This window comes from Melitaea cinxia, chromosome 24 (genome assembly GCF_905220565.1).
Source record: "Melitaea cinxia chromosome 24, ilMelCinx1.1, whole genome shotgun sequence".
In the NCBI taxonomy this organism is placed as follows: domain Eukaryota; kingdom Metazoa; phylum Arthropoda; class Insecta; order Lepidoptera; family Nymphalidae; genus Melitaea; species Melitaea cinxia.
The window spans coordinates 8,570,052-8,597,077 of NC_059417.1; the positions used below are offsets into that span (position 1 = coordinate 8,570,052).

At 35.6% G+C, this 27,026-nt stretch overlaps 1 protein-coding gene across 1 annotated transcript in view; it reads right to left on the reverse strand.

Annotated features, from left to right (window-relative positions):
* Positions 1–27,026, reverse strand: part of LOC123665373 — a 79,293-nt gene that overhangs the window by 13,800 nt on the left and 38,467 nt on the right. The window contains exons 4-5 of the mRNA XM_045599686.1: positions 11,941–12,090; positions 1,311–1,406 (exon numbers count right to left, since the gene is read on the reverse strand). Coding sequence (XP_045455642.1) covers positions 1,311–1,406; positions 11,941–12,090 — 246 coding nt within the window. The remainder of the gene's footprint in view (positions 1–1,310; positions 1,407–11,940; positions 12,091–27,026) is intronic.

The following is a 27,026-nucleotide window of genomic DNA, read 5'->3' on the forward strand; positions in this document are numbered from 1 at the left end:
TAAGAAAAAAAAAAAAAAAAAAAAAAAAAAAAAAAAAAAATTACTAATAATAACATAGGTTAAGTGTATATTGTAAGTAGGCCAAGTAGGCCATAAGTGTACATATACGTTAGCTAGACAATAAGTGTACATATATTATAGATAGCAAGTAAGTGTATATATAAACATAGATAATAATAATTATTATAATAGTGACAACAATAATTAAAGTAAGGCGCAATATAATTCTATGTCTTTTTGCATGTAAGATATCAATTAAGTTTAGCATAATTTTGGTCGGTGGACTCACGTCTGCATTAGGGATACTAAGATAGAATAATTAGGTCTCTTAGTGTAAGCTGCAGTAGTGTAACAAGTAAACGATCAGTAATAAAACTTAAAATCGGAATAACAAAAGCATGGGCACTTTAAGCCTGTGGACATAACTTTATTTAAAAAAAAAAAAAAAAAAAAAAAAACTGTACATTGAATATTTTTTTTAAAGAATACTTGGGGTGTGATCTACTATCGATATCTAAGCCAAAAATATAGTTTTTCGAATTTATGTCTGTTTATCTGTATGTATGTCCGGCATAAACTCAAAAAGTACCGCATGGATTTACTTCAAATTTGGCACGAATATTATTAAGAAATCGGGTCAACGTATAGGCTACATATTACCTTTATTTCTTCAACGCAATCTGTAACAACGTGTAATCTAACGACGCATATTTGAATGTCGTTGTTATTATGTTAATAACCGTGTCATAAGCTAGCTTCACACGATAAATAATGACATTCTGTAGTATATTTAATATCAGCATTGCACCCGTGCGAAGCCGGGGCGGGTCGCTAGTATTTGTGTAAAATAATTTTTATTATTTACAAAGGTTATCTGTAAAAGATCACTGTTGAAATAAAAGCGCATCTATACTTTTTATGTTTAAATATTAACATGTATTTACTTCAATGTAATTCTTAAAGTGCAATAAAACATTAAATAATTAAATAAATATCTACGTTTTTTGTACACAGATTATATAAACGTTTTTTACTTGTACCTAAAACATTTTAAGATGTAAAACGTACATTTTAATAATCATTACATAGTATAAAACAAAGTCGCTTCCCGCTGTCTGTATGCTTAGATCTTCAAAAGTATGCAACGGATTTTGATGCGGTTTTCTTTAGTAAATAGAGTGATTCCAGAGGAAGGTTTATGTGTAAAATACATGCATAATCTAGTAGGGGAACACTGATAATTTTTTGCAACCGTGCGAAGCCGGAACGGTCGCTAGTTTAAAATAAACAATACATAATCAAATAATTACCTTAAAATAAACTTCAACTCCGTATATGAGGAAGAATATGACGACTATGAAGAGGAGCACCGCGTAGCAGCCGTTAAACACGTGCTGATAAAAACTCTGAAACAATAAAAAATATAGTTATAAATGAAGAATAAACATAAATCAAGATCGCAATTAAGCCTTTAACATCCCACTGCTGGGTACAGGCCTCTTTCATCATGAACTTCTCCAGCGGAGCTTAATTAACGTTGCGGGTTAGCGAATGTATTTTTTTACTATGAGTAACGATCGCTATCAGGTGTATATGAGAACAACCGGGACCGGCGCCTTAACGTGCTCTCCGAGGCACGGTAGGTAGACCTACAAGGATAGACGTCCAAACCGGAAAGAAATATTTGTACAAATACAAATATCCATCCCGAGCGGGAATCGAACCCGCAAACCGCCGGTGTTTTGGCGCGTACATCACAACACCAGAGCGGTTGTTATATGAATACTAACAAAATAATATACAAAAAAAAAAAAAAAAAATACGCCATAAATTTAAATACAAAGCACGATAATTTTATTACACGAATGACAATTTTAGTAATTTTTTTCTGACAGAATAAGGAAATTGCAAAAATAACTCTTAACAAGTAGAGTACTCGTCAGATATTGCTTAAATTCAAACGAGATCACATCACAAGCACCAGCTTTCAAATAAAGTATCACCAAAATCCGTTCACCCAGTAAAAAGTTAGGGAGTCAAATTGAGAACCTTCTTCTTTTTAACTTGGTTAAAATAGTTCAAAGTAAACCTTAAAGTTGTTTGCAAAGCGTCGGTCACAATTTATATAATTAGGATCAAGCATATAATAAATCCCTAATTCCCTTCCCCTTGTCACGCTGCAATTTAAGATCGACCATACTGGTTTCAAACCTATTTTAAGCTTTCTAACACTTAGAAAATTCTTGCAAAATAGATAACTACGAAAATTGCTCTGAGAATTAAAAGATTTTAGTAAATGTAATTATTAAATTTAATATATGAGCAATGTTTATCAGATCAAGTATTTATCTCACAAATAATAATAATTATAATTAAATACACATTTATTGTCATATTATATATAGAAACAAAGATGTATGTCTAAGATAATAGATTTAAGACTATTAGAAGGCATTGTGCACACAGTTTAAAGTTAAAAGCGTTAGTATCGAACAACATATTTTTAAAAAAGAACCGCACAACAATTTACCGATAATATTGTAGGTGTTGGATACAAAAAAGTGAGCGACTGTATTGCCTTACCGACTGTCAAAAGCAGTGTGAGCTAAAGATTACTGCTACGAGAACCTAAGCTGTGATGACTCGCATGTGTCTACGCAGTCATGTAACTCGGTTTTTAATTAATTCTTGTAGGTTTTACGTATATTTAATAACTCTTTCCTCATCTGGCGCAAAATTCAAATAATACATGTTTTAAATTTAACCAAAATTATACTTATATTATTAGGATTTTTCCTTGTTTAAGTTTTGTTTTTTTTTTTTTTTTAAGAATGGCAATTTTTCTATCGTAGTGCTGGAACACAAATTTTATTTACTAGACACTATTTCTAAATATACTTGCAGTATCTCTACAAGTGGTTTTATGATTTGTTAAAGCATTGAGTAAGTTCATTGACATAATAATCAATTATATCTGTGATTAGATTTAGAGTTTGTCGCAGCATACGATAATTATTTTAATTACTAACTAGCTGCCTCAGCGAACTTCTATTCTATTCTATATTTTTCCAATTTTAAATTATTTTCATGAATATATAGATTTGATTTACAATATTCTTTTATATCTTGTAAACATGGTCGTGACATAAACGAACACAAAAAAAAAGGAATTATCCAAATTTGTGTCATAGTACGGAAGTAATGCGCGTAAATAAATTTTGACTATTAATTTTTATTTATATAGCTATTCTATACGATTTATTTTTGTGTTACCCACACTGTAGGGAATTCTAAACATTTTTAATAATATCATATCAATATTCGACCATACGAGAACCTGCATCTCCTACTGACCGTGTCGGTGCACTAGCCAATTTAGATATAGAACGATGTATCCGCTAGGTCGAAGTTTTTGATATGATGATTTTATATTCGGTTCTTAGCGACCGCGACGCCGTCTATAGAGTTCTTTAAAGAACCCGTAACTATTGAAAGTTTTATATTACAATGAAAATCTTTGACAGGAGACGACACTATGCTATTTTTATAATTCATATTATTTATTTTTGTGTTGACCACACATTAGGGAAGTCTAAACACTTTTAATAATATCATATCAAAAATCGACCGTAGTACTTACTAGCGGGGAACGAAACTTCATCTACGACTGGCCGTGTCGGTGCTCCAGCCAATTAAGCTGTGGAACGTGAGATTTATTTTTTATAGTACAAAATACTATGTTAAATAATTAGTATTTAATAGCAGTGGCATCGCATAGTTTTCTGCAAGGGATCCACCGAAAATTTGCCGCCCCTGAAAATGTCTTTTTTTACTAAATTAGTTTAACACACTCATTGCAAGCACGATTTTCATTATGTTCATTAACCAACTTCGACTTGTACTGTGTGGCTACGGTTCTAAAGAATATAGCCACCCCCTCTCTTCCCATGGGTGTCGTAAGAGGCGACTGAGGGATAACACGGTTCCGCTACCACCTTGGAACTTAAAAAGCCGACCGGTGGCGGGATAACCATCCAACTGCTAGCTTTGAAATACACAGGCCGAAGACGGGCAGCAGCGTCTTCGGTGCGACAAAGCCAGCCCTGCGGTCCAGCGTGGTTACTATGGGCAACACACATGAGTTCACGCATTTTTGGCGTGAACTTGTGGAGGCCTATGTCCAGCAGTGGACTGTATAGGCTGTAATGATGATTAGCCGACTTCAAGAAAGGAAGAGATGTTGTTCCTGTTGTATGTAAGGTAAGCGGAAGTTCGGAAAGAAGTGCCAGGGGTAACGAATTCGACCCCGGTCCTTTTTTCGATGATCCCGGGATTTTATAATTTCACAAAAAAAGAGTTAAAAGCACATAACATCAGTTTTAGTCAGACTTTTGCAATTGTAATAGCATTATTGGACTTAATAAACACTATAATGTCATTATAATGACACTATAGTAAGACGACGCGTTGGCGCAACGGTCACAGCACTGGCTTTTGAGCTGACGGTCGCGGATTCGATCCGATCTCACGACAGACATTTGTACTGGCCATTGGTAAATACCTAGCTTACCTAGTTGGGAACACGGCGTTCTAATTAACTACTATTTAATCGGTCAAAGGGCATGGCCAAGTTGAGTGACAATGATGATTCACAATTTTCTCAACGCTAGTAAACTATAAGTTGGTTACACACTGGAATCCGTAGCGTGCATTCAATATAGGCAGAAAGGCACTGCCTACCTTGTCATGTTACTAAAAATGATATATAAAACATAAACATTACATATTTTTGAATATATATTTTTGAAAAAGACATAAATCATAATTAATTTAAATCCGCTTCAAAAAAAGCCGCCATCATATATGCGATATCAGCGCTTCGTGCGCATCAACGACGGGCCTTTTAAGAAACTTCTGCCTAAAAGTGACAAGTAACACATTACATAATCCTACAATTTTATAATGTCGCGCGCGTCATATGGTATACGAACAAAGTATTGTGTTTTTGACATTGGTCGGTTTAACAACGAAATTAGGCACTGCCTAAGAATAACCTTTCAAATTAAATTGTCTTGAGTTCGATACCGTTTGTACTAATAATTATGATTTTTGACACGGTCGTATAATTGCATCAGCCGAATCATTCGATAGAGTAATATTATGACAAATGACAATTCACACAATTCACTTTGAATTTTTCGTTTGTGCGTTTTCGCTATTAGTGAAAATATTAATATATTAGTGATGAATAAGTTTACTTGTGAAATATGTAACAGAGATGTGTGTTTAATGAAAGTAAATAATGCATCCAAATTCAACACGTTTGATTTTACGGATAAATTATACATTCTTCCGGAGTATCGATTTAACATATAAATAACAATGACGTTATAATTTTTCATAAATTAATAAATAAACAAGTAGTTTCATTAAGAGTACAATTTCGTAACTAATTAATCCCAACAAAAACATTTTCATGTAAAATGTTTCCAAGACGAGGTCATATGGCTCGCACTGTCAAAAAGTTATCAGATCTAATGTAGAGCCAAGCTTCTAACTCTACACGCCCTAACTCTACAAGCCCTAACTTCACAAACTCTACACCTTAGTCAAAATATGTGGCTTGGTCAGATAGTGTTATCAATGATTTCCTATGTTTGACACAAACGAAATTATCAGAGTGCCGGCCTTATGAGGTCACAGTCTATCAAGTAACTGATTTGTTTGATAAGTATCAGTTGGTTGCTGTACGTGTATTTTTATGCCTGCATTATAAGTATAAATGCACTTTACGTGTCCAATAATTTACTTGTCTGTTCTTAAAATTATCAACAAAATTGAAAAAAATTACGAAAAAATTGCCAGAAAGTAGGTGCAGTGTGGCTGTTCATATTTTTTTTGACTGCCTACCCTGTCTAAAAACTTTATGCACGCCACTGACTGGAATATCTTGATTACTAACAAAAAGTCAAGTCATTAACCGTCAAGACAATGCGTCTTCAATGCTAAAACACGCCTTTTTATCATCTGAAATTTACAAAGAGAATATTAATGCGAAATCCGGTCGTATTACTAGTTTATATAAATAAAAACTAATGTTAACTAAACGCGAACTCGAGAATGGCTATTTTGTATGTTTCTTAAGGCCCACGGAAGGATTTAATATTTGAAAAAAAAAAAATTGAAAAAAATATTTTTTACTATTAACTTTTGACAGAACGAAGCCTGTCCGGGTAGCTAGTAAAATTATAATATCGAAACGGTATAAAAGGTACATTATGTATTCCACGCAATTACTATGGAAATACTCAAGACATGATTCAGCGCTGTTAGTCAGGGAAAATTTCTTTGTTTTCAAATTGTAAATTAAACAAACATTCTCTATTGTACTATAAATATTATTTTATTAGATATATAATTATTTATTTATTATCATATGAAAGGTATGTCTGGTATGTATATATATCTTTTTATACGTATATCGTAATATGAATTTAATTTACTTCATTTATGAGTACTATGTATACTATGTATTTTAAATAGTTAATTTTCATACTTTATTTTTGAAGTAGTACTTCAACTTTTTCGTTATTTACGAATAATGTCACAACAACTGTAATGGGCTCGATTTCCACTCGGAGTAGATATTTGTGTTTATACAAATATTTATTTCTGGTCTGGTTGTTAGTCCTTGTGGGTCTTCCCACCGTGCCTCAGAGAGCACATTAAGCTGTCCGTCCCAGTTGTTATCATAAATACCTGATAGCGATCGTTACTCATAGTAAGTAATATATCCGACAACCCACAGTAGAGCAGCGTGGTGGATTAAGCTCCAATCTTTTTACATACGGAAAAAGGCCAATGCCCAGCAGTGGGATATTACAGGCTGAAGAGCGTAAGAGATTAAGGGTAAGGCAATACCTTAATAGAAACGACACAATAACTTGAGGAAAATAAAACATTTCTTTCATTAAATTCTATTTCTATAATCATATTTTATTATTGATATTAATTTTTCCGTCACCTTAAACTAGTTATTGCAGTCAATTAATGTTTTTTTAATGACAGCGGAGCCTCGTTTCACTCGCGTAATTTCTGACTCCTTGGAAATGTCACGATTGAAAGTAAACCATGTGCTATTCTGACACTCCAAATTTCTTCGTACTCAACATTACAATCAGTTTCAAGAGTAGTTTTTGCGTGAAAGAGAATATCATATTAAAAGAAAAACATTTACCTAAAACAATTCTTTTTTCTGCTCCGGGGGTTGAGTGCTAGATTCCCCCCGAGTCTGAGAGTAATATGTATTTATTTATACCTACAAGTGTTCATTAAAAAAATGTAGATATATCAGTCGTTGTTACCTATAACACAAGCATTAAGTTGCCTACCTTAGGAACAGATGACCGTATGTTAAAATATACATTTATATAACTTGTAACTAACATTATCTAGATTCTAAACTTTCAAAAATTATTTTAAATATTTTTAATTGTTCGAATTCATCTCACCCCACTTAGACTACAAACAATATTCAATCATCATTATCATCATCATTACAGCCTATACAGTCCACTGCTGGACATAGGCCTCCACAAGTTTACGCCAAAAATAACGTGAACTCGTGTGTTTTGCCCATAGTCACCACGCTGGGCAGGCGGGTTGGTGACCGCAATATTCAAGGTTTAACTAAATTACCTATTTAATATGTAAATAAACCATAACTGCGACAAAAGATAACTCATAATTACATGGAATCCTTTGCTTAAACCTGTCAATCAAACAATCTTATGTCTACATAAATTCCTAACCGATGTCTATAAATAAAATGAAAATAATCGAAACGTCCTCCCGTAACTATGGTTGCTGTAAAAAATCCGATTCGTCGGTCATTTTAAAAAACTTAATAAACCGCGATAAAATCCGAAAAAGTTGTTTCATTATAATGAGTGAAATTCGCGTAAACATTAGAAAATAATCTGTAAATGAAAGTTGTTCAGGTAAAACAAATTATAAGGTTCTGTTTTATGAGCAATCGAAGTCAAAATCTTTTATAATTTTTGTCTGTATGTTACTTACAACGTCACGCAAAGTATGTCCAACTAAATTACTTTTGGTTCACTCACTTCAGCTTATCGCAGTCCACTGCTGGACATAGGCCTCCAAAAGTTCCCGCCAAAAATGGCGTGAACTCATGTGTTTTGCCCATAGTCACCACGCTGGGCAGGCGGGTTGGTGACCGAAACTGTAAAGAGCTCACTATAGACGGCGCCGCGTTCGCTTAGAGCCAAATATAAAAATCATCATATCCAAAGTTTCGATCTAATGGGTACATCGTTCCATAGCTTAATTGGCTAGAGCACCGACACGGTGAGTTGGAGATGCAGGTTAATCCTCGCGGGAACGGTCAATTTTTGAAATGATATTTAAAAAAAAAGCTCACGATGTCACTTCAACGTCATTTCGGTATCCAAACAAAGTCAAGCTGGCAGAATGACTCCAGAATAGAGTAACAATGATGACTATCTCACTCAGATATGGAATTCGATATATTTCACAAAAGCGTGGTTTACGCATGCATCCTAACCGCAAAACTTGAACTAAAGCGGTGAACAAATACGGCAAATGGTTTTTCAAGTATCGGCAAGTAAACCACAAAAATAAATGCAAAATACCTTAAAAGCAATTGAACTAGCATTCTGTAATTCGAGTTTAACTACATAATAATATTATTTACTGCACATTACCAAATTAGAACAATATTTTAAACAAATAATTGTGTTTGCAGGCAAACGAAGAAAAACCGACTTCAATTATATCGACAAGTAATACAACGTAGGTAGACGAAAAAATAGTCAAGTAAATACGCATTATCAAAGATTACTCCAAAAGTTGTAATCAAATCTCGATGAAATTTAAATGTGACCACATGATAAACATCGGCTTTCGATTGAATTAAAAATCATCAAAACCGGTACACCCAGTAAAAAGTTATGCGGATTTTCGAGAGTTTCCCTCGATTTCTCTGGGATCCCATTATCAGATCCTAGTTTCCTTATCATGATACCAAACTAGGGATATCTCCTTTCCAAGAAAAAAAGAATTATCGAAATCGGTTCATAAACGAAGGAGTTATCCCCGAACATACATATATATATATAGTTATATATATATATATATATATATATATATATATATATATATATACGGTCGAATTGAGTAACCTCCTCCTTTTTTGGAAGTCGGTTAATAAATAAGAGTATATATACACATATAATGCTCAATAATCATCCATTATCATAATTGCAAAAGTTTGGATAGATTGAAGTTACTCAATCGGAACTGATAAACTGATTTGAATGACATTTCATTTAGATAATTTCAAATTTATTAAAGCCATTTTGAACAAATTTGTTTTCATTATTAAAATAATTTGTAACAACGTAAAAAATTAAAAGTATACATATCTAGGACTAAAAATAATTAGAAATAATTACAATTGTAAACAAATAAGATTTCATATTTTGTCATACATTTATTACTTTTTAGTTTACAATCAAGTAAATAAATCAATATATTAACAAAAAGAGTATGGACAGGAAGTTGTCTATCCTAAGGTAGGTAATACGTAGTTCCTTTAGATAACAACTGACATACCACTGGACCAACGATCTACGTAAGATTGCCGGTGGTGGCTGGATGAGGAATGCGGATAACCGGGATGTTTGCTGCGAATTTGGAGAGGCCTATGTCCAGCAATGGACTGCGATAGGCTGAAGTGATGATATAGCGAATTCAAGAAAAGGAGAAGGATCTCAATACGACGGAATTTATTTTGTGCGTGTTAGCTTATAGTTTGTTACTAGTTATACCAATTTTGATGATTCTTTTTAATTTGAATGGTGGTGCTTGTCGTGTGGTCCCATTTCGTATTAATATTCCACGAGTAAGCTACGAGTACTAAAACAAAGGTCTTAACAAATACAGTGACGAAATTCTGAAACAGGTGGCACAACTAATACTACACAACATCACACGTTTTCTTATCTATACAAATAAATAAAATTGGAGTGTCGGTTTGTAATATTAAAATAACCGCTTATTACTAAACTCATAGGGATGTATACACTGTACATATACCGAAACAACATTTTAACAATTTTTGTCTGTCTATCTGTCTGTCTGTTTGTTTCGATTAATCTCTGAAGCAGCTGGACCGATTTTGACGGGATTTTCACTGGCAGACAGAGACAGCTGATGTAATAAGGAGTAACTTAGGCTACTTTTATTTTAAAAATTTATTTATTTTATAACTCTGCGAACTTAACAATAACTTTTTTTTTAATTCCACGCGGACGAAGTCGCGGGCACGAGCACGGGCTTCAAGTTGTTCCTAATATTTTTTTCGACTATCAAAAACATTGTAAGTTCTCCTATTATTACTTGTGTAACTTAATTAATGTAATTTAAAGCCGGTATTTATCTTGCTACATAACACAGAATTATTTAGGAAATGTAGCGTATTTTAATGTTATATAGATACACGTATACAAAATACATATCAACCCCAGATCCGGGGCAGTTATACATAGCCCAGGACCAAAGAGCAAAAATATAAATGAGATTAGTAATGAATTATCTATATTATCTATACATATAATAAAATGGTAGGAAAGTCAAAACTGTACATTAAATATTTTTTAAAAGAATACTTGGGGTGTAATCTAAAATCGATACCGAAGCTAAAAATATAGTTTTTAGAATTTTTGTCTGTTTGTCTGTATGTTTGTCCGGGATAAACTCAAAAAGTACTGCATGGATTTACTTCAAATTTGGCACGAATATTATTAAGAAGTCGGGTCAACATATAGGCTACATATTATCACGCTATCACCTACGGGGAACGAGCAGTGAACCTTTATTTCCTCAACGCATTCTGTAACAACGTGTAATCTAACGCCGCATATTTGAATGTTGTTATGTTAATAACCATGCTATAAGCTAGCTTCATACTATAAATAAAGATATTCTAGCCACTAGCGTTACTTTATATACCCTCCCCTTTTTAACCGACTTACAAAAAAGGAGGTTCTCAATTCGACTGTATTTTTTTTAATGTATGTTCATCAGAACTTTTGACTGGGTGGAGCGATTTCGACAAATTTTCTTTTAATCGAAAGGTGGTGTGTGCCAATTGGTCCCATTTAAATTTATTTAAGATATAACAACTACTTTTCGAGTTATATCTAATAATGCGTTTTTACTTGACGCTTTTTTCGTCGACCTACGTTGTATTATACCACATAACTTTCTACTGGATGTACCGATGTTGATAATTCTTTTTTTGTTTGAAAGGGGATATCCCTAATTTGGTACCATGATAAGAAAACCAGGATCTGATGATGGGATCCTAGAGAAATCGAGGGAAACTCTCGAAAATCCGCAATAACTTTTTACTGGGTGTACCGATTTTGATAATTTTTAATTTAATCGAAAGCTGATGTTTATCATGTGGTCACATATAAATTTTATCGAGATCTGATAACTACTTTTTGAGTAATCTTTGATAACGCGTAGTTACTTGACTATTTTTTCGTCGATCTACGTTGTATTACTCGTCGATGTAATTGAAGTCGGTTTTTTTTTCGTTCGCGAGCAAACACAATTATTTGAATCAGTTCTCTATGATCTAGTCTCACCTTCTTGTCTTCGAATATATCTACAATGTTGGTAGTATCACAAAAAAAATAAAAATAGTAAACTATCTCCATACGACATAGATCAATCATCCTTTACTTAATTGATTTGATCAAAGATTTTTTAGCGGATAGATATTAGCAATGTTTATGGTATCACAAAACAAAAAATCGTAAACTACCCTCATAAAACTAGTATAAAATTTGGCTCAGTTATGTGTAACCAAATCTGTTCTAATCTTACCTTCTTCTCAGCTGAGGTATCAGCGATGTTTGTGGTGAGCACCTCAGCAGCCAACAGCGAGTAGCTGATCACGTTGAAGGTCACGAAGGCCAGGAACGACTTCGAGATGAACCTCGGCCTCTCCCAGCGGATGTCGCGGAGGTGGAAAACCTGGGGACAAAAATCATTTTTCTTACAAAAAATCTTCGCTTCAGCCTGTAATATCCCACTACTGGGCATAGGCCTCTTTCCCCATGTAGGAGAAGGGTCAGAGCTTAATCCACCACGCTGCTCCAATGCGGGCTGGCGGATATATTCCCTACTATGAGTAACGATCGCTATCAGGTGTACATGATAACAACCGGGACCGACGGCTTAACGTGCTCTCCGAGGCACGGTGGGGAGACCCACAAGGACTGCACAAACACCCAGACCACGGCAAACACCTGTATGGCTAATACAAATGTTTGTCATGTGCGAGGATCGAACCCGCAACCGCCGACGCAACAGGTTCAATCCATAGTTGTAACCGTTGCGCAAACGCGGCGTCTCGGCGTCTTGGCGAAAAAAAAATTCTTACTAATCATTAATGTCAAAATAAAGTCGAGAAGTTTAACACGAACTAGGGCTATGTAAAACAGAGGAATATGTCATCATATTTCTCTTGACTTTTTTGCTTGCTTTTCTGTCTGTTTTAGCGTGAAATTTATTATTTATTTATTTATTTTATACTTTATTGTACACCACAAATACATTACAAACAAATCATAAAGATTATATATAAATTTCCAATATTTTTTTGGAAAAATGTGAATTTAGATTTTTTTAAGCGTGTAAAAAATCAAAATGGATCCGGTTCGTATTCAGCGAATTAAGTTTTAGGTTATATTATTAAATCTTATTTATTGTATCCTTAAAAAATACCACGCTAAGATCAATAAGAGAGTCGCAGTAAAAATAAATGACACAGACAAAACCGAACGGGGCATCTAGTGCGAATTACGTGTCCTTAACCACAATTAATTGTTTGGGTCGTATTTGAAGTACACATATTTAGCAGTACACGTGCGTGTTAACTTCACCGGAGTTGTATTTATTTTGACACGAGATGTTGAAATTATTATTTAGTATATATTGGAACATCTGTTTGTTCGTTGAGTACATCAATGACAATTTTATCAGTTTAATGTTATTTATTACAAATGTACACAGCCCGTTATTCTGTCTTAGGTCTTTTAAAAGCAAGCTGTAGGCGTTCAGAAAATTTTTAATCTTCTGTGCAGTTTTTCTAATTTTTATTTTTATAGATACACTATTTCAGTAGTTAGATAAAAGACACTTATTTCAAGAACATCGACGTGAAAACTCGTTACTCTAGTTAATAATCAATGATGATAGAATGACACGTAGAACAAATACAAACGCCCAGACCATACTCGTATATAATGAACACCTCTACGACCTATACTTATTGCATTAACAAACTGTAGCAACAGCGTCAAAAATAACTAATATATCTTTAACATATAAGACGTGTAAAATCGTTCTCGTGTTTCTTTTTCTAAAAAGACTGTAAAAATAAGCATTTTCTTGATATTCAAGTTACATAAAATTATACAAATGTATGTAAATACGTTGTTATGTATCTATGTTGTTATGTATATATGTGTATCTACGTTAATGTCTCCCTTTAAATGTTACGTCTCAATTTGTAAACCTACACCGACACATCTCTGCCCCTAGGTTGCCTGGAAGAGATCGCTTCGAAGAGCCCGAACTTTGTACGTACTGACACTGTATTAAAATAAATTTGCTACGTAATATTTCTGTATTGTTATACAATAAAGCGTATTGTTATGTTGTTAAAAACGCAAATCTTATGATCTTAATGTGCGTCTTCGGTGCGACAAAGCCAGTACTGCAGTCACCAACCCGCCTGCCCAGCGTGGTGACTATGGGCAAAACACATGAGTTCACGTTATTTTTGGCGTAAACTTGTGGAGGCCTATGTCCAGCAGTGGACTGTATAGGCTGTAATGATGATGATGAATGTGTTAATTTCGTGATACGAGTACACGGACAGTACCCAAGAAGACAAACACATACTATTTACTTACAAATACGTCATTTATTGCTCATGGCATCATCTTTAAAGTCAAGGTGGCATATTTTAGCGTTACTTATCAATGACAATGATACATTGAATATTGTTCAAAGACGAAACAGATTATTTCTTAAGATACTATAATTAAGAGGCTCCCCCTTCTCAATGACCTTGAGCATTTAGACTTTGCCACACCCCACCCACCCGCACTTCACCTGATCAGTATTACGTAAAGGTTATTAAACTCGACCATCTACCGGCTCTAGCTTGTACTACTTAGGACATGCGATTGATCCGTTTCCTAGACCAAGAGCTTGCGTACAAGTTGTGATCATCCATAATTATTATTTAATTTTCTTCTTGTCGTGTCGATCATTTAGGCTATAAAATTATATTAATTACTAGTTGTTACTTGTTGTTCAGTTCGCAGTTATAAAATAAATAAATTTCTAAAATAAAAGTAGCTTAAGTTACTCCTTACTATATCAGCTATCTGCCAGTGAAAGTTCCGTCAGAATCGGTCTAGCCGTTTCAGAGATTAGGCGGAACAAACAGACATACAGACAGACAAAAATTGTCAAAATGCTATTTTTGTGTATGTATCGTATATACATCCATATGAATTTAGTAAAAAGCGGTTATTTTAATATTAAAAACAGCCGCTCCAATTTTATTTGTATAGATATACTAAATTTATATTTTATTCTATTATCGGCTCGGTGAAGATCGACTTTAGGTTCGGATCTTAGACCACAAACTAAGCAGCTTTACATTTACACAGCTCAAAATTAATAATTTAAATTATTTTTTTATTTGAAGTAAATACAATTGCAAAATTCAACAGTAAGTCTGTCTGCCTGTTACATTTCATGCCTATCTTGGATTAAAAAAAGTAAATAGATTTGCGCGTAAGCAAGAGCAGCGTGCGATGACGAGCGACACAAGTTCCCCGTACAAAGGCCTCTAGCCGTCTGCCGCGGGCCGCCTGTCGCCCGGCAAATAACCAGAAATTATATTTTTACTATTTTCTAATAAAATACTGCACTTAATAAAAAACCCTTCTGTAGAAATATTAAGTACAGGATTCTTAATTAATAAAAAAATTTTTCACTATTGTAAGTAGTAAAATTAGAAAGCCTATACGATTTTTGTACGCGAAAGGAGGTCCAGGTAAACAATTATTTCTCTTTATTTAGAGAGTTTTATACAATTATCTTAAAGTCACATTAATAAACTGAATCCGAGTTACAACATATATTTATTTGATATTTTTAACGTAACTTTAACGTATACTTTATAGCACATGAAAACGGCCGAATTTGTCTGGGATCCCCTTAAGTCATGTGATGATATTTATGGTTAGCCAATAAGCGTATGAACCGCCTAATAGTAAGCGATTATCTTAGCCTATGAATGCATGCATATTAAGGTGAATCACAAGCACGTTGATGCCGCTACCCCTGATCCTCCCAAGCCGCTATAGCTAATTTTTTTTTCGCTTCAGCCTGTAATATCCCACTGCTGGGCATATGCCTCTTTCCTCGTGTAGAAGGATCAGAGCTTAATCCACCACGCTGCTCCAATGCGGGTTGGCGGGATGGCTAATTTATGACTACTTTATTTACAATAGGAACATAACTTTACTTCAGAGCAGCATTATTTAGCTATGATCTTCTGTGAAGTTCCTAAGCTTGAGGTACTTCACCAGTTGGCCTGCTCCAAATTTTAAAACCAAATATTACCTGAAATACTCTAGCTCAACCAAATCTGTGTGTGTTTAGTAGCGCTGTTTGTCAAGCAAGATTGACACAAGACAAAAAAACTTACGATTTCTATCGGATTTGTTAACTCGTATAAATAATCGTTAAGACGCATAAAAAATGTAGTTTTCCTAAAAATACGTACATACAAATATAAAAGTAGCTCATTTATTTGTTCATACATTAGAACATGCATGTATTATTTATCTAAATCATTAGAATACCATTACAAACTTGTACTCGTAAGTACAATAACTGTGTCTACGTAACAAGATAAGTCAATCTTTGAACGTTCTACAGCTGGCCAACGACCTCTTCTCCGTGAAGAAGAAAAGTAGCTGTTAAGTCGCTGTAGCAGAAAAGTCGTTTGCACGTAAGGTAATATGCAACACGTGTATACACATTCATCTAAGAATTAAAAAAAAAATATATATATATATATATATATATATATATATATATATATATATATATATATATATATATATATATATATATATATATATATATAAAATATAATAATAAAATAAATGAAAATAAAATCGACGAAATGTATGTACACACATTGTCATGACGTGATTCGCACGAAAAAACTACTAATAAAATTTAAATGAAAATAATAATAAAGTAATATTTTATTATTATTTTTTTATTTAAATTTTTTATTTTTTTTTATTAGGTACCCTATGTTGGTTTCTGTAGAAAAATGTGACGATTGAAAAAGTATATATTTTAATATTTAATGACAGGTAGACGCGTAAATTCCTTACTAATTAAATATAACGCTAATGAATCTGTAATGAATCGTGAGGTCACTAATTACAATACAAAAACAAACAAGATTTAATTATTTATGTTTACGTTATTATACGCAACAAGAATTGACAAGTGGTATATAATATATCATATTATCATGCAAAAAATAACATACACAGTATGAAGACGCAGCTGCAAACATTATTCAGACTAAAATGAAAAATCTAGAATTATACTAAATATGTAAATATTTTTATGTCATAAGTATAACGAAATCGTATAAACGGCTGTTCTTTTTGAATTCTCTTTATCCTATTAAAAGTTTCGATTGTAAGAAAACTTACAGATAATAAAATCAAATTAAATATGAATAAAATCATAATACAATTATAATTCAATGAAAACTACGACGCAAATTATATCTTCCCTACCTTTTTCTTTCATTTAATTTGTTGCAAAATTTTTAGAATTATTAAAAATATATAAAAAAACTAGTCAAATACTAGCTAGCATTTGCTAGCCTTGGTAATTAATAATGAGCTTAATACAACAAAATTTTAAATTTAAATCATTTTAATTTGTTTAAATTACGAAAAAAACTGAACAACTAGAAACCAACTTACGTTATTGTTATAAAAGATTATGTACAAAATAATAATAAATAAACACAACAATTACGTACGTAAAACGATTGTTTCGTATGTAATAACAGTTTTTATTTCAGCAAAATTATAAAGTGGTTTAAATGCTTCGGCAACATATCATTATGTAAACAATGGCTCAACAATTATATATATATGACAAGTATAATTTTATTTCATGGCATAATCAAGACGATGAATTATTACGTTTGAAATTATTTATTCTTAAATTATATTTGATTTAATTATTAATACCATAATTTATGTCCTTTGATGGAGATTGACAGGAAGAGATATCGCTTTTTTAGCGATAAGACCGCTTTTTGTACCTTTTTTTTCTTTTAATTAATTTTTGTTCTATATAAAATGTCTTTTCTTGGTTTGCATCAAGGTATCTATACAAATAAAATTGGAATGTCTGTTTGTAATATTAAAATAACAGCTTTTTTCAACAACAACAAATTCAACTAACAGAAAAACCACATTACTTAAAGAAATTCCCCAAATTTTAGTATCATATTTTATAACATTTATGTACAACGACTGTATGTATGTTATTTATATCCGTTAACATAAAGCGGAGCAGCGTGGTAGATTCAGCTCCGATCTTTCCCCAGAGTCGTGGAAACAAATAGAAAGTAATAATAATAAAAATCATTCATGCAGAAACGATTAAAACTGTGTTTGTTTTTACATTTGCTTGCATTCGTTTTTGAAGTTGAATTTCTTTAGAATCGTAATTTAAAACTCTATAAAACGAAAATGTGTCACGATAAAGAAACAACACACAAATGTATAGAAAGGAATAAGATAGTACTGCACAAAACCGTCAAAACGCGTAAGCGACACGTTTTTCACGGCGCTTACGACCTTTTTCACACGACCGTGAACATCGTCAATAGAACAAATTCCAACGGCATACCTTCAGAAGTTTCACTTCTGTCGTGTGTGAATTGCACAAACAAATTTTTTGAATTAACTTTTTTTAAACATTATTCCTCAACTCGAATTATAAGATGCCAAAAGCGTGGAATGTAATACTGAAATTAAATAATTAATTTCTCCTATATTCGTGTTTAGTCAAGTGTTCATTAAACAGAAATTTAGTCAAATATAATCAAATAATTTACATTGATCACGTTTCTTCATGTTTACATATTTAAAGTAGATACCGTTACTTATACATATATAATTTTAATATTATTTAAAACGTTCAAAGCTTTCAACTTCGCAATATTTATCGAGTGAATCAGCAAAACCGCTTCAGTTTTATGTAATTATGGTTGCTTCATCATTACAGCCTATACAGTCCACTGCTGGACATAGGCCTCCACAAGTTTACGCCAAAAATAAATGACACGAACTTATGTGTTTTGCCCAAAGTCACCACGCTGGGCAGGCGGGTTGGTGACCGCAGGGCTAGCTTTGTCGCACCGAAGACGCTGCTGCCCGTCTTCGGCCTGTGTATTTCAAAGCCAGCAGTCGGATGGTTATCCCGCCATCGGTCGGCTTTTTAAGTTCCAAGGTGGTAGCCGAACCGTGTTATCCCTCAGTCGCCTCTTACGACACCCACGGGAAGAGAGGGGGTGGCCATATTCTTTAGTACCGTAGCCACACAGTACTTATTATGGTATTAATTACCGTAATTACCGTAATTACCGTAAAATAAAAAAAATTACCGTAGCCACACAGTATTTAATTATGGTTGCTTATATATTATAAAATACTGACATACCGACAGCAGCGCCATCTACCGGGTCCAATTGTGTTTTCAAACCATCCATAATCTCTCAACCAAACTGACTCAGCCGCTTAGGAAAAGTTAGGTGACAAAGACACGTGCGTCAGCATTTTATATTTAAGATTAAAAGGTATCCGATCAAAAAAAAAGTGAAATAAAAGCTATGTTCAATATTAAATAATCGTAGTGGACATCTTTTAGGTATAAATTATATCATGTATGTATATATATATATATATATATATATATATATATAATGCGTAAAAAAATCTGAAAGGTATTTAAAAATTTAGGCATTCGAACTAATTAACACTAAAAACGTGACTAAGGGTACCTACATGTTAACGTCTAGACATCCGCATTTTAAGATAAATTTTTGATTTCATTACCTGCTAGTCATGTAAATAAAAAACAATATTACCATCTGAATACGTATTAATTTACATTTAATTTACATTATTTTTATATTTTAAAACTCGAAGCTTTTCTTGATTCTCTTGACTAGCCTGTTGGCGCAGTTCGCAGTGCCATCCTCACCTTGTCATCTGCTCCGGGAGTTTTGGGTGTTCTTTTCTACGACTAGATGCTGTGCTCTACCTCAAGAAATTTGTCCAAGTCTCATCCCAAGTGTGGGTGTTATATGTATATTTATTTTATATAGGTATAACGGACGCAGAAAAATTTTAGTGTTTTTAAAATACCTGTCGACAGCATAACCGACGTCACTTATGGTTTCTTGGTTGACGCTCACCATAGACATAAAACTCTAAAATAGTTTCCAGAGCTTCGATTATTAAACTGACAGTATATCAACGTGTCACAGGCGTCCGCACTGTCCCGTGAAGCCAGCATTTTTTTTTTTCGAATTATCAAGTGCTGTTGGCCCATCGGCCTTCACAGCGTCATCGGGTGGGGTGACCGGATACTGAGACCCAGCCGTGAAAGAAGAAGGGGAACCCTTTAAAAGGGGTCGGATAAGCCAGCATGCTGAGTGTGGCCGTATTTATGCACTTCGTTGCACTTATATTGCACGTAAAGTATTTCAATAAATCAAATGTGAATTAGTAAATTACAATCTGTTGTTTTAAATTGAAGAATAATTTTTACATCGTAATATTCGATCAACAGCTTATGAAATATGTAACTACAAAACAATCAAATTATTAAATTGAATTAGTTCAATTGACGTAATATTGTTATTGCGCCGACATGTATATCCGTAACCTCAAATCTTATATATGTCAGAGATTAAGAAGAAGAAGAAGGTATACTTTTCGGCTTGAAGGTATATTTCTCTTTCTCATCGTCTCAGAGTACTCAGTTTACTGTGGGCTTCAGTGGGTAATGTTGACTCAACAAATAAACACAATTCAATGATATCACCAAATTATTATAACACAGGATTCACTTAACAGAAAGGTAACGCAGCACGGAAGGCGGGATAGTTATTAGTTAAGGGGGCGAAGACTAACTTCTTAGTATTCGATGGTTTCACGGTTCACCGTGCGGGTGCCGAATCCATCGTGTGGCAGAGGGAGTAACTCAGAGCAGTGCCTAGGACTTGCGACCTAGGTGTAGGTTTAAGGAGGCCCCCTTTGAGATGCGCATCAACGCTCACCTTCACTGCTCGAGTTATACGCCTCGCCTAGTCAAATTAATCGTAATAGGTAATAATTAATTCGATTGCACAAATTAATTATTGAATGAGTCTAGGTTAAGCTACTAGCAGGATACAACAAGTGTATCGTGCCAAGCCAGAGCCAAGACTGCCTTAGCCGAGGTGAAACCGTTCGTTTTATACACGTCAGAACAATTCAAGTAATATAATAAATGAGGGTAGGTGACTATCGAACGATGTGCTAGGTGGCGCGTCGATCACCTCACTACTCTAACAGCTAATAATTGACAACTGACATTATCTGAATACACCCAAGTCAAACACTTGACGTTCCGTATGCATACTCTGCGACACGGCCATCTTGACAAGTCACACGTCCTCGTGTGATGCTGTAAAAAGGAAAGAGGTACTGCGGTATCAAAGTCTCATCTCGGCCTATCCTGATTCACACTTAATCAAGGATAAAGTGATAGTACAACCACTTATGATAACACACCATATAACCATACGCGAAACCATCATTAAATCAAAATTAACCAATCCCGATTGGTATGAACAGGACTCCATTATTAGTTCTACATAAAGTCGCTACAGACTGATTTCAGTGGGACGTAGAAAAATATCTAACTTGAAGTATGCCGATGATACTACTCTTCTCACTCAAACAAAAGAGGACATGGAACACCTGCTGACACTTCTAGAGACAACAAGCCTCTCCTTTGGACTTACGATCAACAGAGATAAGACCCAAATGATGATAGTGGATCGAGCCGAACTAAACCATCCTGACATCTCTATGATTGGCAACTGTGAGGTTGTCCAATCTTATGTGTACCTTGGTTTCACTATTGCAAACACCGGAGGATGCGAAGACGAGATCCGAAGGAGATGTGCTATTACAAGATCTGCCGTTGGCAAGTTAAAAAGAGTCTGGTGCAACCGTAATATCACCAGAGCCACGAAAGTCCGCCTAATGAGAAGCTTAACCTTCCCGATATTTCTTTATGGCGCAGAAACGTGGACGGTTAGACTCAAAGACCGACGCAAAATCGACGCACTCGAGATGTGGTGCTGGCGGCGACTGCTGCGGATCCCTTGGACAGCGTTTAGGACCAATATTTCGATCCTACAGGAATTAAAAATCAAGCAGAGATTGTCATCGACTGTGCAAACTCGAATCCTGAAATATTTCAGACACATTGTTCGAAACGAACAATCCATAGAGCGACTCGTTGTCCAAGGGCAGGTAGAAGGCAAGCGGTCACGCGGTCGATCACGTACGCGCTGGACAGACCTTATCAAAGCTGCGACACAGACCTCCATAGTCCAGAGTTCTCGAGACGCCGAAAACCGCATCAAGTGGAGACGTATAGCGAGGGCTACTTTAGCCAATGAATCGTCGTCAACCATGACCACTCTGTCAAGAGTGAACGACTAAGAAGAAAGTCGCCACTGTCACCTAAATCGAGCGACAGCAGCTCATGCCACTCAGAGAGTGACGATAACCGTAATTGAAAGAGTCGCTACTGTCACCTAAATCGAGCGACAGTAGCTCATGCCACTCAGAGAGTGACGATAACCGTAATTAAAAGAGTCGTTACTGTCACCTAAATCGAGCGACAGTAACTCATGCCACTCAGAGAGTGACGATAACCGTAATTGAAAGAGTCGCTACTGTCACCTAAATCGAGCGACAGTAGCTCATGCCACTCAGCGAGTGACGATAACCTTGCCACCTCCATCGAGTGACGATAACCGTAATCAAGAGTCGCCACTGTCACCTAAATCGAGCGACAGCAGCTCATGCCACTCAGCGAGTGACGATAACCTTGCCACCTCCATCGAGTGACGATAACCGTAATCAAGAGTCGCCACTGTCACCTAAATCGAGCGACAGCAGCTCATGCTACTCAGTCAAACTCTACGTAAAAGGGGAAAGTAGATAAACTACGCTCTAAACTTAAGATATTTGAAGAACTTTACAATAATCTCAGTCATAACTAATCACTACACATAAATACCACAGCCATGTACCATCGACGTTATCACAACCAAAACTATAGACGTACTCTATTTCCACAACAAGTTACAACCAAGCTTTCAGAAATCTCCGAGTGAATACCTCTAACACCACGGCTCTCTAGCCGAAGAGCAAACACATTACTCTCTCACAACGGTCTCCATAGACCACGACCTCCGCCAGAGTTAAACGCACATCGCACACCCACGGACTACGACTACGAAATAACTACTGGTACGGTCAAACACATTACGGTCGATAAAGTCATTCACTCAAGTTTCTTAAGCTTCATTATCAATAAGATCTTAAATTACATCAATTTCGCCTGGTACATGACCTACTGGTATTTTCCCTAACCTATCGTGAGTAAATTTGTAGGTACGTTCTAATTTTGTCTGATTTACCTCTTCGTTTTGAATTAAGACCAAGTCACCAATGTCAAACTTTAAAATTTTAGCCTTAATTTTATTAAATCTAAATTTGTCGTAACTCGCACTCGTTTCTATGTTCCTAGCCACTTACTCTGCTATAAAAAGCAAAGAGAACCTATCTGGCACCGCGTTAGAGTTCATTTCTTCACAAGTAGTATAGGACTCACAAACAGAAACTGACTGGGGCAAATGATGTTAGCTCCTATTAGCTCTCTAATCTCAGAACGCACTATCTACCTTTCATCTGGACTGAGCCTGTAAGACGTTAAACAGTACGGTAAACAGTATGAGTCGCATCATGAAATCTAATTATTAGTTCACTAGATGTGACACGCGTGTGGGGTAAACAATCAATAAAAGCGTGAACAAATTCCTTAAGCAAGGACAGCAGAGATTCATTACTCAGAATACCTATGTCGATATCGTCAAGATTGTACAAGAGTCCCGGTTCGTAAGTACAGGTAGCAACAGATTTTTATTTTGCGATATTAAAAAAACGACTCAGTAATGCTAATTGTAAACCCTTGTTTTGAAATTTCTCGACCAATGATTACGTCATATTTGAAACAATCATCGGGCAATCACATGAAGTAGAATCGATAAACGACTACCACTAATCAACACGTCACAAAGGACTTGTTCAGTACAATCTTCATTAGCATAACCTACAGCCTGTAAATGAATAATCGCCCTATGAAGTTACGGCCAACAGTTTATCTAACAAGATAACATTCGGCACTGGAATCAAAATAAAAATAGTACGACTCACAAGATTGTTGTAATTTTCCACAAACGCCTGCCACTGTACAGACATCCACGCGTCGCTCTGCTACAGCGCCGCCGGGATTGCCGCGACGCTGAAACTCATCACGACGCTCATGACCGTTGTGACAACCACGGCTATTGCGGCGACACTCACTAATGGGGTTGCGACTACCGCGAGGGCTCGATACTACGATCACGCTCACAATCTGACATTGTAACTGAATCGAAACAAAAACAGAATCGCAAAATCAATCGCTACACAATTACCTACGTATCACGTATTAAAACAAAACTAAATTCAACAAATAACCGAGAATCGAATAACGTAATCGAACACTGAACAAAAACCACTTACACACCGATAAGAATACAACAGAATGACCGAAAAGAACTAAAATATCGATGTACCCACCAATCACCACAAAATATTGCAACTAACTCGCACACTTGCTAAAAACAGATGTATTGTCAGGGGGTAGGCCTATAACTTCACATATTTTCTGAATAATAACTTCCATACCGGAAGCGAAGAGAGACATTTGTTCGTTCCATGTAACTAACTAAATTAATTAAATTTTGAAAGTGGGGTTGGATCTGATCCCGCTTCTGATGTCAGAGATTAAGAAGAAGAAGAAGGTATACTTTTCGGCTTGAAGGTATATTTCTCTTTTATATATATAATTCTCGTATCACAGTGTTAGTTACAATCATCATCATCATTACAGCCTAATCTAGTCCACTGCAGGACATAGGCCTCCACAAGTTCACGCCTAAAATGGCGTGAACTCGTGTGTTTTGCCCATAGTCACCACGCTCGGCAGGCAGGTTGATGACCGCAGGGCTGGCTTTGTCGCACCGAAGACGCTGGTGCTCGTCGGCGTATTCGGTCTGTGTATTTGAAAGCCAGATGATGGATGATTGGATGGTTATATCCCGCCATCGGTCGGCTTTTTAAGTTCCAAGATGGTAGGGAAACTGTGTTATCCCTTAGTCGCCTCTTACGACACCCACGTGAAGAGAGGGGGTGTCTATATTCTTAGTGCCGTAACCACACAGCATGTTTACATTACATTACATTATTTACAATACTCCCCCGAAACGGCTGGACCGATTTTTATGAAATTTTGTGTGCATATCGGGAAGGTCTGAGAATATTAGAAGTAACGTAGGGTACTTTTTATTTAAAAAAAAATTCAAGGGGAGCGAAGCCACGGGTAAAAGCAAGTATTATATATGTGTGTGTGTGTGTGTGTGTGTGTGTGTGTGTGTGTGTGTGTGTGTGTGTGTGTGTGTGTGTGTGTGTGTGTGTGTGTGTGTGTGTGTGTGTGTGTGTGTGTGTGTGTGTGTGTGTGTGTGTGTGTGTGTGTGTGTGTGTGTGTGTGTGTGTGTGTGTGTGTGTGTGTGTGTGTGTGTGTGTGTGTGTGTGTGTGTGTGTGTGTGTGTGTGTGTGTGTGTGTGTGTGTGTGTGTGTGTGTGTGTGTGTGTGTGTGTGTGTGTGTGTGTGTGTGTGTGTGTGTGTGTGTGTGTGTGTGTGTGTGTGTGTGTGTGTGTGTGTGTGTGTGTGTGTGTGTGTGTGTGTGTGTGTGTGTGTGTGTGTGTGTGTGTGTGTGTGTGTGTGTGTGTGTGTGTGTGTGTGTGTGTGTGTGTGTGTGTGTGTGTGTGTGTGTGTGTGTGTGTGTGTGTGTGTGTGTGTGTGTGTGTGTGTGTGTGTGTGTGTGTGTGTGTGTGTGTGTGTGTGTGTGTGTGTGTGTGTGTGTGTGTGTGTGTGTGTGTGTGTGTGTGTGTGTGTGTGTGTGTGTGTGTGTGTGTGTGTGTGTGTGTGTGTGTGTGTGTGTGTGTGTGTGTGTGTGTGTGTGTGTGTGTGTGTGTGTGTGTGTGTGTGTGTGTGTGTGTGTGTGTGTGTGTGTGTGTGTGTGTGTGTGTGTGTGTGTGTGTGTGTGTGTGTGTGTGTGTGTGTGTGTGTGTGTGTGTGTGTGTGTGTGTGTGTGTGTGTGTGTGTGTGTGTGTGTGTGTGTGTGTGTGTGTGTGTGTGTGTGTGTGTGTGTGTGTGTGTGTGTGTGTGTGTGTGTGTGTGTGTGTGTGTGTGTGTGTGTGTGTGTGTGTGTGTGTGTGTGTGTGTGTGTGTGTGTGTGTGTGTGTGTGTGTGTGTGTGTGTGTGTGTGTGTGTGTGTGTGTGTGTGTGTGTGTGTGTGTGTGTGTGTGTGTGTGTGTGTGTGTGTGTGTGTGTGTGTGTGTGTGTGTGTGTGTGTGTGTGTGTGTGTGTGTGTGTGTGTGTGTGTGTGTGTGTGTGTGTGTGTGTGTGTGTGTGTGTGTGTGTGTGTGTGTGTGTGTGTGTGTGTGTGTGTGTGTGTGTGTGTGTGTGTGTGTGTGTGTGTGTGTGTGTGTGTGTGTGTGTGTGTGTGTGTGTGTGTGTGTGTGTGTGTGTGTGTGTGTGTGTGTGTGTGTGTGTGTGTGTGTGTGGGTGGGTGTGTACATTTATCGAAACAAAAATGTATCTACTAGGGCTTGGAATACCGTTAAAAATTCGGTATCGTTAATTTGTCAAGGTCGGCATAATGTTATTTTTGGAGTAACGATACTTTAGATAACGTTATTTTTCACACATTTTACCGTTATATTTTTTACCGGTAAAAACTCATTTTACGTTACTTATCTATACCGTTACTGTTAATTGCTACTGTTAACGTTATAGGTAACGAAATTGTTACGCTCCTATAATGTATGAAAGAGACAGATTCGATTTGTAATTTTCTTTATTGGTTTTTGAATTATTACAGAATACGTCATATAATGTTTGTTTAGTGTGCACATATGTGATCTATTTTTAAAACAATGATCAAAACAATGATGGAATATGAAATAAGCTGTTCGTTGTGTTTTAATTTTTTTAACAAACTTGAAAAAAATAAGATATTCTCAATTCGATTGAATTTTTTGTAATATGTGTTACTTCATAAATTATTTTAATTGGGAGACCGATTTCGATTATTCTTTTTTTAATCAAAAGGTGGTGCTTGTTACATAGTCCCATTTAGATTTGATCAAGTACTTTTCGAGTTATATCTAATAATGCGCATTTACATGACAATTTTTTCGTCTATAAACGTTATTTTACTTGTCAATGTAATTGAAGTTGGTTTTTTCTTTCGTTAGCGAGTAAACACAATTTTATTTATTATATTTCAATATCTCTGAATACGTTGTTTTTATTAGCAACTGAATTCCAGTACAATAATAATAATCTATTGATGAAAAAATTATACAGGTTTAT